Genomic DNA, 14942 nt, shown 5'->3' with positions numbered 1-14942 from the left:
GTTCTCCTCAAAGAGTTGGTGAGGATTAAATGAGAGAATTCATGTGAACAAAGCTCAAGTATTATTATCAGTAGCAACAGTAACAATATTATTTATAAGCATGGTAAGTACAAATGGTAGGGAGAAGCCATTTTATGGTAGTGAAAGCCAACTGTGGGCGGTTATGGAAACAGATTAGGAAAGGTCTGCGAGTTGAATAGAGAAATTAGGATTTCTAAGGATGCTGTCGTACAGTAAATCCATTTCTCTTAAACCAGTACAAGAGCCATAAGACTAATGAAAGCATCAAGGGTGTGGAGAGGAGACTTGCTAGGAAGACAGTGCAATAATCTGCACACGTGACGAGAAGGCCTGAAAACAGTGTAAGAGTGACAACGAAAAGGAATCAAACAAAAGATGTTTCTTCCTCTTAAAAAAAAGTTAGCACTTTACTAATTTTCTTCTAATTCTAAAGGGACAAAGAAGAAAATCCAAAATAGTAGAGAGAAGATAGATAGTAAAAACCACCTGTTACCACTGTTAATATCTAGACAGATATCCCCCCAAGCTCACAAAAGACATTCCCAAGAGCTTGGAGACTGGCTAGCCAGGACGCATTCAACAAATATGCGATTGAGTGGTGGATTGCGTTCGAAGTTTTGACACTGAGAAGAGAGTGTTGCTATTACAGAGACAGGGACATAGTGAAACAAGAGGCATGGGGTTAGTGAAGAAGGCAAGCATCCAGCTAAAAGACGCAACAGGCCGACATGGAACGAACCTGGCTTCTGATAAGCAGGCAGCACGAGCTGTGGAGTGTGTGTTCAGGGGCCCATTATCCAGGCAACCAAATTCAAGAGAGCCAGAGACTAGATCTTACTAATTCCCACCACAAAAAGAAATGATAATTATGTGACATGATAGAGGTGCTAACTATTGCTACAATGGCAATCATAGTATATAAATGTACCACATCAATGTGTTGTAGACCTTAAATTTACACAATGTTATACGTCAAATATATTTCAATTAAAAAAAAGGGACAGCGAGCCAGAGTCTGCAGTGAGGGTGGCGGTGGCTGCCTGATGATGTTGGCAGCAGCACAGTCAGTACTGTGGGGCGACAGGACAATGGCTCCAGTGGCCTTGAAGCCAGCCCAGCTTACTCTGCAGCAGAAACTGTGTCTGAATAAAGATAACAGTCGGTTTGTGTTTGGACCCTTAGTCTCAACCCAAGTCACAATACACACACAACTGTGTATATATATATGCATATATGAACATGTGTGAGTTTCACAACCGGAACATAAAAAGGAACTAAAACTTGACTAAAGAGAAAACAATGCTTAGGAAAGAAAAACTCATGTCATTGCAAGTTGTTTTATGATTGGATTTTTACAAACCCAAAATGAATGTGGACTATTTGTGGCCATTAATATTTATTGTATGAAAGTTACTTGTGTCTACATTCTAGAGTAGAAATATTAATGCAGCCACATGTAAGAAAAAAATCTAGAGGTAGTGATAGTCTGTTCATATTTTGGGAGACTTGAGTATGAGGTGAAAAAAATGCATTTATTTCTCCATATCTATTTTATATTTACAGCTAATTTGCCATAATTTTGGCAAAACAATCCAAACAGTACATCCAACTCTACATACATGGGCTTATTATGTGTGCATTACTCACTCAATTTGCCCACTTAACTATTAAATGAATGCTCAAACTGCTTTAAACATCTAAATATTCACAATGTTCTGCCCAGGAGGCCTTCTATAGTTTTATCCTAGTCTGTGGTCAAAGACTACATACAGGTCTAACCCAGTTATCTCTACAGCTAGTTCTATCGTTAATGAGATTAGAATGGATTGAGAAACTGCATATAAGAAAAATAGGTCTTCTTAGTATTTTTTTAAAAAATCATAAGAACACTCCTAATGTGATACTGCAAATATCTCACTCCTTCAGTGCCGGTGGTATTACAAATAGAAACAACTTTTGACAAAAAGTCATCTGGTAATAGGTATTAAAAGCCATAAAAACTGTTTATATCTTTTAGTCTAGTAATCCCATTCCTGAGAATCTATCCTAAGGAAAAAACTTCAATCAAAGAAAAGAGCTAAGTGCATAAAGATGTTCATTGCAGCATTACCTACCTTATCAAAAACTGGAAACAACCTAAATGTCGATCAATGGTGTGCTCAGGCATTTGGGAGGAAGAGGGTGTTTCTGGGGGCACCGATTATGGTGTGGAAAAGGCAATGGGGCAGGATAAGAAAGAGAATGGACAAGAGTGTGTTGAGCTAGTGACAGACATTAGTAGAGCACAAACTTTCAACCTTGTTACAAGACTATGGGAAGTCACCATCCAGGCCTTGGAATAGTAGAAGAATGTCAAAGCTACAGAAGGAAAACTTAAAAAAAAAAAAAATGATAGCTAGGGCCAGCCCCGGTGGCCTAGTGGTTAAGTTCGGTGTGCTCTGCTTCGGCAGCCCGGGTTTGGTTCCTGGGTGTGGACCTACACCACTCGTCTGTCCGTGGCCATGCTGTGGTGGCAGCCCACATACAAAAAGAGGAAGATTAGCAGCGGATGTTAGCTCAGGGTGAATCTTCCTCAGCAAAAAAAAAAAAAAAGATAGCTAGCTATGTCAACTATTTACCAACAGCCATTGAAAAGGAGGCTATAATGATAGAATAGAATTAGGTTAAAAAAAAAAAAAAAACCTAAGAGACTAAGAGACTCACCTAAGAGACTCACCTATAAAGGTCATTTTATTTACAAAGGATTTCTATGGCTGGAGATTTAGTTCCTCCCTCACTGAACCACTGCAAAAACTCCCTTTCCTCCTCCACCTTAGTAACCATGGGGTCCCTGCTGCAGAGAGATTGCTTTTTCTTCCTCTGCACCATCCTCTTTCCCCAAACCCAGAGTTCCAGAAGCCATTACCTACAGAGGTTTCAAATATCAAAAATCCCCTACCTACCTGCCTACAGAAGAGCTAATGTGAGAAACTGAATTTCTGTGTTTTTTTAATTAATTTTTAAAACACAAAAAAGATAAATATGTTACTTAAGAAGGTGAATAACTTACAAATTGGAAGCAGCTCCTGACACTCGGTTCAATGTTACTGCCCCCGAAGGACGCAACTTCACCCAGCTGTCTTGGGATTTGGATAGAATCATGCAGAAGGAGGCCCAGCCTGCGCTGGTCACAAAATCCTGTTGAACTTGCCACTTGCTTAAAAAGGTCTACAAAAGGAAGAAGACAATTGCAACAATCAAAAGCAGCACCAAGTATACGCTAGCAGAACCTAACAACCAACTCAATTCCAGTACCAATTCTCGAGAGTAGCCAATGTTCCCACAGAGAGGGATTACTTACTTCTACTGTACGCTAATCTGGACATTTATTATTTTTATGGATCAAGTTGTTTATCATCATTGTGCATATATGAAGTGTAACAACTTTTAAATAAACTACAGCCCTGCAAGAAATGAGAGATTACATATAGTCTTGACACCTGAATTTTTCCAAAGCCAGAACACAATCCTTTGGGAAATGTTTTACATATAGGACATAACCATTATCATAAAATAAATGTTTTAGCATTAAGAACCATATAACTGGCCCAAAGCATGATCCCCTTTGGACATCAGAGATTAAGAAATGTACCTAAATTGGGACTTCTTTATGAAGTTGTAAGATCACTGAGTTTCTTGTATGTGTTCCCATAGGATGCTATACATATTTGTAAGCAGCTCATATCATTTTACACTGTCACTGATTTAATATGTGTCTGTCCTTTCGGCTGAAGAATGATATCCCCTTGAGGGCAGGACCATATCTTGGTCAACTATGTACCAGAAGTGTCTAGGGTAGAACAGCAGTACCTGGAGGATAGCAGGTGCCCAATACACACGGGTTCACAGAATGAATGAACACACCAAACACTTGCAACATATCTTTTGCTCTTGGAAATACAATAATTTTAATCAGACCTTGTATTTAAATAAAAGTTGCCAAAAAAGTAAACCTAAGAAAGCTTTTCCTACTCACAAGTCACTTAAACTCTAAAAATTTAAATATTTTAATGAGATATTTAAGATGGTAATAACAAAATTGAGATCTCACACACAGCCGTTTACCATCTCTCCAATACACACACACAGATGTTTCTTCAAAATTATGAATTATTTTCAAATATCCCAGTTTGAAGTTAGTTAATGTTTTTGTTTTGCCAACCTCAAAACGTGTTCCCTCTTAGTAGTTATTTGAAACACAGACTCGAAGCTCCCTTAATGATTCAGTTTAGTATGATGACGTGCTGCTACTATACCACTGATAAGGTTAGAGGATAAGCTAGCCTATAACAAGTAGCCACAATATTTAAAGGAGGAAAGCCCATAGAAATATTCTATTTTATCCAAAATACATTTTTAAGTGGTTAACACAAGCTGTTGGTTATTTTTCTTTGGTTCTTAGGATGAGAAAACTCAAGTGGACACTACATAAAAGTGAGAGCTAAAAGGGCTTGTGTATTTTGTGGCTTATTCCTAGGGGGGAAATGAGCAGTAGGACACAGAGTGGCTTTGGAGGGATTCGATCTCTTTTATCTCCTGCCCGTCCTTAAGCTCAGCACATCTCCTCATCCCTGTGTGGCCAGGCCTTAGGGGAAAAGAGAAACGACAAGATAGACTAGGTTTGTTTAATATTCCTACCAAGAAGATTTCTTATAAGCATTTAAAGGGGAAGACATGTATAGCCCTTCACAATGGGAATAAATGGTTGCTTAGTCATCTCAAAAACCACTCCCATAGCATTTGCTTTTAATTTGGATTTACAAATTTTAAGCAGAAGAACCCAACGGCTAATCAAAAGGAACTTCTATAAGGTGATATTTACCCTGTAAGAAATGGCAAGCTGTCTCTCAAATAATAAAATGTTAATCATGTCACAGAATTACATATGTCAGTACAACTTGCAGTAAGATGATTATAAAATAAACAATGTTTCTTGAACGTGAATGCCAGATAGTACTCTTTAAATAAGAATCCAAAGACTAGGCAAGTGCACGGATTAAACTTTCACATTTATTCTTCTGACTTACTTATACAAAGGGGTTAGGAAATCAGACTTGATCCTCTAGGAACATGTGTTTCATTCAGACACAGTCAATGTAATGTAAAATAATACTCAGACTGGAGAAGTTAATCCTCATTTTCTATTTAAATACCTGCAATTTAATGTTTGACAGGGAACAGCACAAACCAAATTTTATGACACTCTAAAAGCAGTTCTGCATCTTACATGAAGAACCTGCTGTCAAATAAGAACACTATGTCATTCCCCATCTAGAACTGGGGTAATTAGCCAACACTGATAAAACAATACAGAGTTAATATACATGACTTACATCTGTACTTGTCTTCCAAATGTGCTTTACACAGAGAAATGATGCCAGTTTTAAAAGACAGGACCCGGATCCTCCCTGTTCGTCCCCTATTATAAATAATCAAACCAGAAAACAATTACTGACACTTTACTAGACAGTGAACACTTTTCAGTTAAGAAAAATTCCTTGGATATGGGAGCTCTATTGACCACTGCTTTATTAAGATTGTTAAGAACTTGTCTGAGTTCATTATCTACTCAGCTAATGACCCAGAATGCGATGGAAATTTGACCAACTTGACCAATGAACATTTACAAAGTTTTCAATTCTTAAAAGCCCTTACTTGAATTGCAAGAGTAGCTCTACACAAAATAGGAAAAAATATCCTTCTATTCATCCATGGAGAGTCACCTGGGTTTAAGTAAGTTGGTAAGTGGAAGAATTACTACTATGCACTAAGCTATTTTGGTTACTGAAGCAAATTACCTACTTTGGTTACTGAAGCCAAAAAAATTGCCAGCAACTAACTGCTCTGCTCTCTTCAAGACTCTTAGATTTTCATCAGCTTGCCCCTTATTGAGAAGAAAATTAATCACTTCAGGCCATATGACACATAATGTAAAATATGCATGTTTATCTCCATAAGAAAAATGATACACTCTATTAGAGAGCATTCAAATATATGACCTTAAAGAGCAATTTAAAAATAACCTATTGCTATATCAGTGTTTTAATATACGTATGCTTTCACTTTACATATAAAGCTGAAATAAACATAATTCTGCATAACCAATTTATTAACAAGTTCATTTTATCCATGGGAAAAAATTAAAAATAAAAATTAACAATTTTTCATTTGGTAGCAAATGTCTTTCAATAATTTTCAGCTTGTATTTGTTATGGAAAGCAACTGAACCTTAGATGTCCGTTAAAAAAAAAAAAAGATTTTAGAATAATTCTCCCACCTAGCACTTAGAAACTGCAAGGGATCGGTCCCAATTGTGGTTATTTTTGGTGAACAATATGCTCAATTTTCAACTGGTACAATTTACTAAATCCTTTAGTCAAATAGAAATCCTGGATCTTAATGCATTAACAAAATTACTATCATTGGAAGATTTTGTCTTTTCTTTCTTTAAAAAAAGCAAATCAAAGTTTAACAAATAGACTTGATACAGTAACTCAGATCCTCAAGGAGTTAAAATTGTCCCCAAATAATTTTCAGGCAGGTAGAAGGGAAGTTATATACTCAGAATCCATTCATCTGCAAAGAAAATAGTACCAAAACATATCTGAGGGAAGACCTGAATACAAACCATTATCCAAGCAAATGTAAGTGTAACCCACAATTAAAATCCAATATGTTCAAAGGCTTGGTAGATAATTATCAGATTGCAATAGCCAGGTGATCTTGGAATTTGAAAAGCAATACTTTATCAAAATAACAAAGAAAAAAAGGTATACATTTTAATCCAGGAGGTGGGAGATATCTACAACAAAGGTAAAAGAGTTGATATGCATCTCCTTTCGGAAAACCTTCCCAGATTTCCAAATGGGGATATGTTCTTGTTGACATGTGATAATTCTGAGGTCTAAGAAGAATTCAGTCAAAATTAAGACCAATTACTTCTGCTGTCTTCCTCAATTGTCTTCATTAAGCTCAAGACAAAAATTAGAAATGGGGATCTCTCCTATGTGCAATCCAGAAGAAATGAACAGGTGCTCTCTAAGAGAGTGATGAGTGGAGGTGCCAAACTAAAACTTTGTAAAACCTTATTAAAAAAAAAACTTCCTCAGTTTGAGGGGCTGAATTTGCCACATTAAGGACTTGTTTTCATTTTGTTTGGCTTATCAATTCATAATCTTCTGCAAAAATCTCCTGAGTATCAGCTATCACTATTCAGATCTAGTGACAGATGTGCCAACATCTCCAGGAGCACATCCATTTCTGCCAGTGAGAGGGAGCCACCCCTAAAGTGGATGGAGGAAGTCAAAATACACAGGCAAGAAAGGGAAAGAACTAATGGCTACACGTCGACTTATTCTACTATTTGAAAAATGAGTATCTCAGGGTTTTGTTTGTTTTCTAATCTGAGTGCAATCTACCTTCTAGCTCTTACCTCCTAGCTTATCAAAATATTTTTCAGCTCCAATAAATGCAAGAATGATTTATCACAGGGACAGCATTAGGTCACACAGCTTTATGAAACTTTCATCCTGAGGACCATATTTCTAGACTGGGACCCTGTTGTGATGCTAATTACACCGTCAGCATTCTGGAAACTAAGCCTCCTGTGGCAGAGTCTGAAAAAAGCTTGCCATACGTACGTGTCATAAACATTCAGCAGCCAATTGAGACACATATCCACGCAGAGAGGGACGTTGACCAGATTGCTGTGCTCTTGCTCCAGGCGATCATAAATAGTGGTCAAACAATTAATGATCTGCAGGATATCCATGGGCTGGTCATTTTGCTTGAGGTTGTGCTGGTCCAAGGCATCGCATGCAGCTGACAGGCTCAAGAGATCCACTGCAAAAGCCACATAAAATTGCAAGTGATTCGAACGGGAAAAAAAATCTCTTTTCATTATTTTTCTTTTTCCTTTGAGAATCTTGGGAGGGTTGTCTCATACCCTGTAGTAAACACCAAACCTGAACCCTACTCTGTTGAAAGTGTTTTGTTTTCATCCCTCAGCTCTAAATTGATGAGTCGGAGGGGTATTCAGGATCTAAGGTTGTTCTCGAATCTCACTGGCATTGGGTGAAGATGTGAGCAAAGAGACAGTTTCCATTCCTGAAGTCTTGGGGAATATTTGAGAGTTAAGGGTACCTGTCATGTTCTACGTGAACAGTCATTTCTACCTGAATAAGAAAAGAACTGTTTCACTAGAGATTTTGTAAGAGTTCCTGATAATACATTCTCGTACAGTCGTGCGTCACTTAATGATGGGGATACATTCTGAGAAATGCATTGCTAGGCAATTTTGTTGTTGTGCGAACATCATAGAGTGTACTTACACAAACCTAGATGGTACAGTCTACTACACACCTAGGCTATATGGTACTAATTCTATGGGACCACCATCGTATATGCGGTAGTTCATTGACCACAACATCATCATGCGGCGCATGACTGTATTAGTATTAGAGAAGGTCAGTTTGATTAATCTGTATGGTTAGGGTTGTGTAAACTCTATTTCCAGCTATGCATTTATAATCACTAAGCCTTTTTCTCCTTGAAATATCAGTCACCTCACAATCTCTCTGCTACCTTAACATTAGGTAAAAAAACAATCAACTTCACTAAAATTTTCTATAGACAAACTACAGCAACGGCATAATCTATCCAGTTTTCAAACCAAGACGCACTTATTTCTCCTTTCACCTTCAAATTGTATTTTACAATGTACTTTTCAAGTCCTCTAAGAACTTTATAAATGGGAACAGGGTTCCCTTGATCTGAGGGAGTATTTAATAATATGCTGAAAGACAAAAATTTCACAAAAGTGAAACCTCAACCTTGTCCAACATCAGCAAATCGCAAGCTTTACTCCCAAGTGTCATGGAAAGATGCTTTTCTCTAAAGCCAATTTATTAGCCAAATTGGAAATGCAACAACGTGGCTTTTATGACACCTTATACACCTAAGCTCTGGTCTGAATTCTCAGTCCTTTGAGAGAAAGAATCAATAGTAATTAAGTAAATCTCTCACATATCTAGGAGGAGGAGGAAAGACAATTATAAATGTAACTGCAGATAAACATGGGCCATCCCAGTCGGTAAACAGCTTGCCCAATACTAAACAGACACCAATTTAAGGCTTTAATGTACTTTACTTGTTATTTGCAGCTAGTTCTAATTATATGTTAAGGGGGGAAAAAATAGTGGTTAATACCTATGTACGTTAATACCTATGTAGTGCATGTTTTTCTCTTTTAAAAAAGGAAAATAGTAACCTTTGCACTTTCCCTGGAAGCATGAAGGAGACCTGGTGGTGAAAGTGGGAGGTTTTTTTTCTTTGTCTTTCATCCAGGGAGTAAAGCTCCATGCTTCATGTACCAGTTTCCCTAAAATGCTCTGGACAAGCACTCATCCTATGAAAGCAAAGATCCCAGTCCTTTTCCTTAAAGATACTCTCCAGATGAAGAAATGCCCTCTTTCCATGGAAGTCGAGACTTTGTTTAAAGCATCAGAAAGGAACATGATTTGAGAGGGAGGCAGGTAGGAAAAAGAATAATGAATTAAAAAAAATAACAATGCAAACAGGCAGGACGGCGCAAGGAGGGGAGGGTGGAGTGGGGACTGCATGGGAGACCGGACAGAGGTTCAGAGACACAAGACTCAAACTTTCTTTCTCTCTTCTGTGTGCTTGACTTCTGTGTGCTTGACTTCCTCCCAGGACACATTTCCAGGTGCAGGTAGTGAGAACATTTAGAAATGCAGCACACCATTTCCATTAGCGGAAGAGAGGAATGGATTTCTTCCAAATACCAATATTCCCAACATGTTTCTTTATATATTAAAGGAAGCCACGGGTGGTTTGAAGTTTCTCTATTATTTTCTTTTTTGTTACTCTGCCTTAATCGTTACAAATATTTTGCTTTATATCCAAGGATACAAGAACTAACAAGTGAGAATTTTTAGACTCACTTTTGTATTTAAAGTCTAATTAATTTACCGGTGTGATGGAAACAAAACAACAGCAAAATTGCATGAATTCCTTTTTACCGGGTCTACTCTTATCTCTGTACAGGTGAATGTGTAACACACAGAACAGAAAATTTGGAGTATAAATAGCTCCAGAGGGAAGCAAAGCAATTGCTCTGAAATAACAGGAGCAGAAGATGACACAGTTAGGAGAGAAATACTGTGCAGTGTGCTCTGCTAAAACCGGATATGGTTAAACACAAGAACGATCCATCAGAGAAGATTGGAGAACACATTTCCCAAAACAAACATATCAAACAGAATTCCACTTTCATGGAACAATTTTAAAAGACTTCTATTTAAGTATACATAGCTGATACTATGGACTTGAAAAGAGATGAGAAAATCGATAGGGACAATTTAATTGCCACACAGACATACACTTAACTGTTCAAAAACGAGCATCTTAAAGAATACATTGAGATTTTTTGATGAAACATTAAACATAATGATTAGCTGTTTCTAGAAGCCTCAACAAGCAACCAGCAGACAGTTTCACAATTCTGTGAAACTATCCTTTTATCTTAAGCTAGGAATTTCCATTAAAAAAAATATATATATATCTATATATATATCTCCATCCATTAGTGTATTCACTAGGGAATATATTTTAAAGCTACATAAAAACCCAAGTATGTCCTAATATACCCTCTCTTTCAAAAAATATTTTTACAGTAGAGGATGCTATAGATTTTGTCGCCACTGAAGGACAGGGATCATTTGGTGGTGCCCCTCCTGCATGTGGGCTGCTGGAGTGAGAGAGGATGGGGACAGAACACAAATGACTGGCTCTCCAGGATCCTCTTTGCTGTGCAGAAAAACTGGAAAATAAAAGTGGGGGATGGGGAAGGGAGACTTAAACACAAGGTTCCTGAGGCTCTGGTTGTGCCTAATCGTTCTCTCACCATTCTAGGTCCAAATGCTAACTCTATTCCTTTCTACATATGCCACAAGGGAGGAGCTGAGGCAGATTTTTTTTTTTTTTTGTCTTTTAGAGAATCACAGGCTTTAAAACCTAGAAAGCACCTTCAGAATCATTTTGCAGTGGAGAAAACTGAGACCAGCAATAAAAACACTTGCTTTGGGTGTTATGGCAGGACACACAGGTTTTCAGATTCCTTGTAGAGGTACATATTGAAAAGCAGAAAGGTGGGTGGCAGAAGGTATCCTAACAGACTTTACAGAAAAAGAAACCACTCCTCATTCCCTACTAGTAATAATAGTAGGAGAAAAAAGAAACACCAAAAAGTTGGTGAGAACAAATCCCATGGTGCCCACGCAACCCCATGCTCATCCCATGGGTAAATCTGGACACTGTGTTACTACAGAAATAATCCTGTAACCTAATTAGTGCAGACAGAGACAGAGGGGGTCATGATGGGATAACTGCTATGTGTTTGCTGACTTTTTTGCCCAGGCAGCAGAAGGCGCCTGTGGGAAGAGGAGGCTGTTGTTGACATCACGCTCTTCTATAGGCAGCTTACTCTTCAAGGCTGAAGGACATTCCAAGCAAATCTTTGCCCAGCAAGAAAGTCAATGCGCTTTGATGTAGTTATCTGTGCTATGAAGGTTAATTCCAGAGGCTCTAGAGCTGGCAGGAGATGTTTTGCTAAAATAGATATACAATGCAGAGCCTTGATCAAAGCAATGAAAAGCAGTGACTTACTGTGTTCATGTGTAGCCACGGTTTACATGTTATCACTACTGTTTATTGCTAGCAGTAACATTGGCCATTTTTACCTGATCTCAGTGAGACCCGTGGAGGCCACTGTGTTTGTTTGGGACTGGCTACGAAGGAAGAACATGCCCAGGTTTCCAGGAGGCTCTAAGAAAACCTTGCTAAGACTCTAATTTGTGCTCCCTGGTTTCCAAAGTGGTTTGTGCTCACATCTTGATCTAAGAGAGAAAGTGCATCCTGGTATGGCCCTTACAGAGAGCACTTGGAGCTTACAACTGGGCTCTCCGGACCCTACGCCGTGAGGCAGCCTGTGGGTGTGATGCATATCCTCATTTTAATGTTGTTAGTACACTGTAGCCTCTTTCTGTAATGAACTGCAGATTTGTAAAAACTGTCATTTGGGTTCTGTGAGTCCTCTTTAGCAACTGAGCCCTAAATGCCACGGCCAGTGCAATTAGTGTCAGAAGTGAGATTGTTTAGAAGACCACCAATTCATTCTTAGCCAAAAATATGGCTAAGATATTATTTCAAAAGATAAAAAGGTGATTCTGATATAAGGGATGAAAATGAACCATTGCAGGTTGCCAAGCTACCCTTGGTTTGAAGTAGCACAGGCTTTGAAATTGGTTATCAATAATACAACTTTCTAGTGGCATCCGGAAATGGCAGAACCTGAACTTCAGGAGCTAATAAAATGGATTCGAAGGGCATTGCAAACTGATGGCAGGTCTGCTAAGAATTCAATTCCTCGGTTGGGTTAGCAAAAGCTTGAGTAGTTCAGGATCTCCTTCCATTGAGCTTCACCCTCTCTGGCCTGCAGGTGGAGTTCCAACCAAAGGAACCTGGGCAACTATCACTTTTGATAAATGGGCTACATTCGTGAGACTAATTACAATTAAAAAGATAATTCAAGTGGGGAACTTAATGTGTTCACCATGATTTTCTTTTTCAATGCCATACCTAGTAGTCCCTGGGCTGGGGCTACAATTTAAGAGTCTCAAAGGCTGGTAATATTCTGAAACTAGATATTATGGCTATTAGTTGAAATGTAAGTGCAAGAATTCCACAGGGATTGATGAAATGGATTACTCCTTCCCCACACCTCGCCCAATTGGGGCTGACCGTCACAAATGTTTTGTTGCCCAGAAGACAGGATAACACCATTTTTCTGTACTGAAGAGACTGAAGGGGAAGCCCTGGCCTGTCTTATCTTGCTACCAGCTAAATATGGACTAGCCCAGTGGCAGAACCCAAGGGACATACTTCTTGTGTGGGTAGAAGGTCTGGATTAAAATTAATGATAAGGAAGAAAGGTAAGATTGTTGCTGAATGGAAGAAAGCCACCAAATGGGTGTTAAAAAGGGAAAATCTAACACAATGTTGGTGCCTAGAAAGAGGCTTAAAATAAGAATAATATGCTCCCTTAGCTGTGACTCAGATGGCCTTTTAAAGAGCCAAGAAGTGAACAGGACAGCTAGCCAATCTATTGACCACACTGGATGAAGAGATGGGAGTTCCAACTGAGACTATGACTCCATGGAACAATAACGGGTTGTCTTTTGGTTCTTGTTTCACAGGATATATCTATTATTAAGCACTTGTGTTGAAAAGTACCCTGTGGGAATATTTACCCAGTCAAATCTGGAGACTCTGATTTATAATAATCTGAATGAACATTGTGTGGCCATTAATTGTGATGATGAAGGTTTAAGAAAGGTATTGGCTATACGATAGAAGGTTTATCTGCTACACGTCTCATCAGTCATGATATTAGGTGTAAAGAAAGTAGCTATTTACCCCCTTATTGTGTGATGAAAGCCACAAATGGGTGGAGGCACAATTGGAAGACCTGGATCACTGAGGAAGAATTAAGTTGAACTTGGCGGGCCTACTTCCCTGAGATTGAAAAGCCAGAAATTTGATGTGGATGGTTATAGAAATTTCTGTGACATGGCCAAACCGAAGTCCATGTAGGCGTGACTACTACTCATATGATGTTAGCCTGGGAGACTCAACATTTTGCATCTCAAATTTATCTCCTAGTTATAGTAAAGATATTAGTAGGAAATGCAACAGGTCTGGTGGACCAAAGAGCATGGGACGACTTGAAATAAAAGAACCTTAGGAGAATTAGGAGCCGGGCAAGGAACATCTGGCCAGGTAAAATTTGCTTTGAATGAGAAAAGATAAACTGATAGAAAAGAACTCCTGGTGCAAAGGGAGCACTTTGGGGTAATCCAATTCCAGGAAGAAGAATAAGGATGGCAAGCCTCCTAGAATGATAAGTGGAAATGGAACCAATGATACCTGGAGAATGGAACTTACAAGGTGCTCCTTAACAGCTTCAGCACCATGACTGAGGGCCAACCATTCTTTCCCTAGCGTGCAACTCATGGGTATTGGACAAATTTTAAACAGGACTACAGTGCTTCCCCTGGGACAGAGATGGGTCCTGTTACAAGACCCCTCTCTTTGAGCACCAATATCTGTCAACCGTGTGAACTGAGAAAATTAGTTTGGCTCTGTCCTCAAGATGTTTTGAATTCTGAAAGACCAGAGACCTGGCCTCTAACCTATGTGAAAAATAATGCATGGGAAAAATAGATTTTTGTGGAGGAGGGACAAAATAATTACACTGGTCTCTCGGGCCCCCTTGCTGTGTGAGGCAGCCTGTAGCTGTGGATGCATATCCTGACTTGAATGCTGTTGCCTTTATTGTAGCCTTTTCCTGCAAGAGACTGTAGATTTGTAAGCTGTGTTATCGTGGGTCTTGAGAGCTTTCTTTAGCAACCCAACCCTGTCTAATGCCACACTCAAAAGGTGAGGTGCATTTACCAAGAAAGGAGCACATTGTTCACCTGGTTTGTCACGGTGAGGGTGTGTCCAGCAGCCGTGCCTTTATTCAGACAACTCCAGGCTGTACAAAATCTCTCTACTGTGTGATTTAGTTGCTGAACAGAAGCAAATTGTTCTCTATTTCTTGTTTGCAGAATATTTGTCACATTTATCAACTGCAGTATATTTAGCCCTATGGTTTGGGCTCTCTCCAACCCACCACACACTAATAAACTAAATACACATGCTTTGTTAAGTGCATTTTTATTTCTGCTCTTAGAAGTTGGCTATATTTTTAATGTTAGAAGCCACACATCTATAGGATGTCATCAGAACTACAGAAGGAGACA

The 14942-nt window shown here is 38.8% G+C and overlaps 1 protein-coding gene across 5 annotated transcripts in view; it reads right to left on the bottom strand.

Moving 5' to 3' along the window:
- Positions 1-14942, bottom strand: part of LOC101392552 (dystrophin) — a 760070-nt gene that overhangs the window by 83600 nt on the left and 661528 nt on the right. For all 5 annotated transcript variants that reach the window (XM_004435057.3, XM_087426760.1, XM_087426761.1 and 2 more), the window contains 3 exons: positions 7701-7902; positions 5394-5479; positions 3071-3228 (listed from right to left, as the gene is read on the bottom strand). In XM_004435057.3, the coding sequence (XP_004435114.2) occupies positions 3071-3228; positions 5394-5479; positions 7701-7902 (446 nt within the window). The remainder of the gene's footprint in view (positions 1-3070; positions 3229-5393; positions 5480-7700; positions 7903-14942) is intronic.

This window comes from Ceratotherium simum, chromosome X (assembly GCF_057802395.1).
Source record: "Ceratotherium simum simum isolate JZ-2026a chromosome X, ASM5780239v1, whole genome shotgun sequence".
NCBI lineage: Eukaryota > Metazoa > Chordata > Mammalia > Perissodactyla > Rhinocerotidae > Ceratotherium > Ceratotherium simum.
This window is presented reverse-complemented; position numbering and strand designations above follow the sequence as displayed.